Source organism: Arachis hypogaea, chromosome 11 (genome assembly GCF_003086295.3).
Source record: "Arachis hypogaea cultivar Tifrunner chromosome 11, arahy.Tifrunner.gnm2.J5K5, whole genome shotgun sequence".
Lineage (NCBI taxonomy): Eukaryota > Viridiplantae > Streptophyta > Magnoliopsida > Fabales > Fabaceae > Arachis > Arachis hypogaea.
The window spans coordinates 7,611,703-7,615,990 of record NC_092046.1 but is presented as its reverse complement, the minus strand read 5'-3'; the positions used below and the strand labels follow the sequence as shown (position 1 = coordinate 7,615,990).

General features: G+C 37.5%; 1 protein-coding gene across 1 annotated transcript; it reads right to left on the bottom strand.

Moving 5' to 3' along the window:
* Window positions 1-451: 451 nt before the first annotated feature.
* Window positions 452-3,565, bottom strand: LOC112720106 (heat shock cognate protein 80). Its single transcript, XM_025770926.3, has 3 exons — window positions 3,179-3,565; window positions 2,563-2,704; window positions 452-2,450 (listed from the first exon to the last, which is right to left on the bottom strand). Exons 1-3 carry the CDS (start codon window positions 3,299-3,301, stop codon window positions 616-618), a joined length of 2,100 nt encoding a protein of 699 aa, XP_025626711.1. The 5' UTR covers window positions 3,302-3,565; the 3' UTR covers window positions 452-615.
* Between the last annotated feature and the right edge of the window lie 723 nt (window positions 3,566-4,288).

Genomic DNA, 4,288 nt, shown 5'->3' with positions numbered 1-4,288 from the left:
TCGAGAATTCATGCAAAAAATTGCATCAAAAGGCAAAGAAATACTCTAAGATGAGTTGTAGTAGCAAAGGGCCAAATATAGAATGATTACATTAGATAAAAGGAATAGCCCAGGAAGGAATAAAGAGGCGAATACAGCAAATTCCAAGCAAAGTAATTTGACAAGAAGCTCGCGCGTAAGGACTTGATTCATTTTCCAGGCAATTTAGAGCGGTTTCAGTGCAGAAATGTCTAATAAAGTTTAATGTGAAAACTGAAAAGTAAAACATGCCGTGCACGATGTACACCTAGCACCACTGCTAGTAATCTAGTATATCTATATCTGGTCTAGCAAATTTATTTCCACAGCAGTCAGTAGATCGCCAAAATAGGTCCCAAAACTTAAAATACGCAGGAATCTAAGACCAAAATTTACCACGGTAAAGTGATAAAAAGCTTAGCTCAAACATTAATTCAGCGAATTGTACCTAACTTGCATAAATAACTGCCGAACATTCCAAAATAGAAACGTAAAAACATAGTAAAAAAAAAACAAAAAGGTAATGGAAAAAAGAAAAAGATTGTCCAACTTCACTAATTAGCTACTAAAATTAAAAGTGGAGAAAGGTTAAAAGTTTTAGTCAACTTCTTCCATCTTGCTTCCTTCAGCATCAACATCAGCTTCCTCCAATGGAGGCATGTCAGCATCTACATCACCAGCATCCTCATCAATGCTCAGACCAAGCTTCAACATTCTGTGGATCCTGTTACCGAATGTGTTGGGATCATCAAGGCTGAACCCAGATGTGAGGAGTGCAGTTTCAAAGAGCAAGAGAACAAGATCCTTGACAGATTTGTCGTTCTTGTCTGCATCTGCACGCTTCCTCAGCTCTTCCATGATGGGGTTCTCTGGGTTAATTTCCATTGTCTTCTTGCTTGACATGTACCCTGCCATGCTGTTGTCCCTCAAGGCCTGAGCCTTCATGATCCTTTCCATGTTAGCAGTCCAGCCATATTCACCGGTCACAAGACAGCAAGGTGAGTCAACAACACGGTCGGAAACAACCACCTTCTCCACCTTATCACCCAAGACATCCTTGATGACCTTGCAAAGACCATCGAATTTCTCCTTCAGCTCTTCCTTCTTTTTCTTCTCATCCTCGCTCTCGTCAAGTTTGAGCCCCTCCTTGGTGGCAGACACCAACTTCTTGCCCTCGAATTCCTTGAGCTGACCAACTGCATACTCATCAATGGCATCAACCATGAAGAGAACCTCATAACCCTTCTTCTTCAGCTTCTCAAGGAATGGGGAGTTTTCAACAGCTTTTTTGCTTTCACCAGTGATGTAGTAGATATCGTTCTGGCCTTCCTTCATCCTGGTCACATAGTCCTTGAGGCTAGTCATCTCATCACCACTCTTGGTGGAATGGTACCTGAGAAGTTCAGCAATCTTTCCCTTGTTCTGAGAATCCTCGTGGATACCCAGCTTCAGGTTCTTGGAGAAAGATTCATAGAACTTGTTGTAGTCCTCCTTGTTCTCAGCAATTTCAAAGAATAGCTCAATGCACTTCTTGACCAAGTTTTTGCGGATGACCTTGAGGATCTTGTTCTGCTGAAGCATTTCTCTTGAAATGTTAAGTGGAAGATCTTCTGAGTCTACGATACCCTTGACAAAGCCAAGGTATTCAGGAATCAACTCCTCACAGTTGTCCATGATGAAGACTCGGCGAACATAGAGCTTGATGTTGTTTGGCTTTTTCCTTGTGTCAAAGAGATCAAAGGGTGCCCTCTTGGGAACAAAGAGGATAGCCTTAAACTCCAATTGACCCTCAACAGAAAAGTGCTTCACAGCCAAATGCTCTTCCCAGTCATTGGTCAGACTCTTGTAGAAAGCAGCATATTCCTCCTTTGAGATCTCCTCTGGCTTCCTCATCCAAATAGGCTTCTGCTTGTTCACCAAGGACCATTCATGAGATACCTCCTTTATCTTCTTTTTCTTCTTCTCTTCCTTCTCCTTCTCTTCATCAACTTCCTCCACTTTACCCTCCTCTTCCTTCTTCTCTTCCTCATCCTCGTCATCAGAAATTTCCTTCTCGGTTGTCTTCTCAATCCAGAGAGAAATTGGGTAGCTGATGAACTCAGAGTGCTTCTTAATTAAGTCCTTCAATCTGCGTTCCTCAAGGTACTCTAGCTGGTCTTCCTTCAGGAAGAGAGTGATCTTGGTACCTCTGCCAAGAGGCTCTCCGGCTGTATCCCTGGTGACAGTGAATGATCCACCAGCTTGTGACTCCCACACATACTGCTCATCATCATTGTGCTTGGTGGTGACAATAACCTTCTCAGCAACAAGGTATGCGGAGTAGAACCCGACTCCAAACTGACCAATCATGCTAACATCAGCACCAGCAGCCAAAGCCTCCATGAACTCCTTGGTACCAGACCTCGCAATGGTACCGAGGTTGTTAACCAAATCTGAAATAATATACAAATCACAGCATCGATTAGAATCATTTTATGACCAATCAAACACTGATAATAAAGTAGGTTTAACCAAGAATTTAAATAACCAACGTTAACTACTTACCAGCCTTGGTCATGCCTATACCACTGTCAACGATGGTAAGTGTGTTATTGGTCTTGTCAGGGATAATGTGGATGAACAACTCAGGCTGAGCATCGAGCTTGCTCTTATCTGTCAAACTCTCGAATCGAATCTTGTCCAATGCCTATATGACAGAAATGCACAGACAGTAAATTTGTGTGCGGAAACAAACACGTGATGAAATCTAGTATTAACACAGAAGCAAAACTGCACAAAAAATACAAGGGATATTCCAAACACCAAATGCAGTACAAACATGGTTGCAACTTGATATGATTTGGGTTTAAATAAAAATAATTCAATGCAGAAGGTATATAGCAAAACTATTTAACGAATATAAACGTATAAATAAGCAGAAAAAAATATAAACGAATATCAATGACAAATTCATTGAGCATCAAAAAATAATAACTAAAAACAATAGGTATAATCAGCTAACAAATAAGCAGATCTTAAGAACGCTATAAAAAGAACACGAGCACTGGTCGAATTGAACCAACAAAAAGTAACATAAGAGATACACAAGCAAAAGCGCAGATCGAGAAAAATAAAAAAAGAAAAGGAAATGGAAGATGAGAGAGAGAAAGCGGATACATACATCAGAGGCGTTACTGATGAGTTCACGAAGGAAGATCTCCTTGTTGGAGTAGAAGGTGTTGATGATAAGGCTGAGAAGCTGGTTAATCTCAGCCTGGAAAGCAAACGTCTCAGTCTCCGCCATGGCCGATCTAAGCACAGAGAAAACGCGAAATGAGGGAGTGAAGAAAGAGAGTTTAGGGTTTTCGGTGAGAGAGAGTGTGTTGATTGGAGGCGTCTGAAGAGCGTGGGGAGGGTTTATGTTTTATATGACGAAAAAGGGTTGTTTCTAGATCCTTCTATGAGGCAAGAATAATGGTTAGTTGTGGGGTTCAAATTGAATATTCAAATTTCGTTAATTTCCCCTCTTGCCTTGTCATGTTGGCCACGCATTTGGCTTTCATTAGTTGGGATTTCGGGAACTCTTAGTTGTTGTGTATAAAAATTAAAAACTATAATTTTTTGTGACGGATCTATTTTAGTGTTTTGTGTTATAATATATTAAAAATTAAGCATTAAATTAATTATTTGTATCCAATATGTATTAAAATATAAAATTATATATAGAAATATATATATGTATGATAATTAATTTAATAATTTAATTTTTCATATATATAATATTTATGTTTTATAATTTAAATAATTTTTTAATAATTTTACTATACTTTCAAATATTTTTGTCTAACTAAGTTGATCTAAATCTAAAAAAAAATCGTTTATACACATGCGTGTGAATCACACTTCATTTTTTTTCTCACGTAAAATATAGTACCAAAATTTATTAAGTATGACACAAAAAATTTTTAAATTTAACAATGAAATTTTTTAACTTTAACACCAAAATTTTTCAAAGGATTTCGAAAATTGATGATGATATCGATGATGCGAAAGAAGAGAAATGAGAAAGAGAATAAAACATAGAAAAAAAGAGAAGAAAGAAAAAAATTCAGGACGTGTATATATATGTAGATCAGGTCTTAGATATATTATTTCAATTCGATTAAATTTTGTTAAATAAAAAACTTAGATACGTAGTATTTATGGTTTTTCAATTAATACATATATTTGCTTCAACTCATAAATCAAAATTGATTACTTTTTGACAAACTAGCAAAATTTATATAAATTT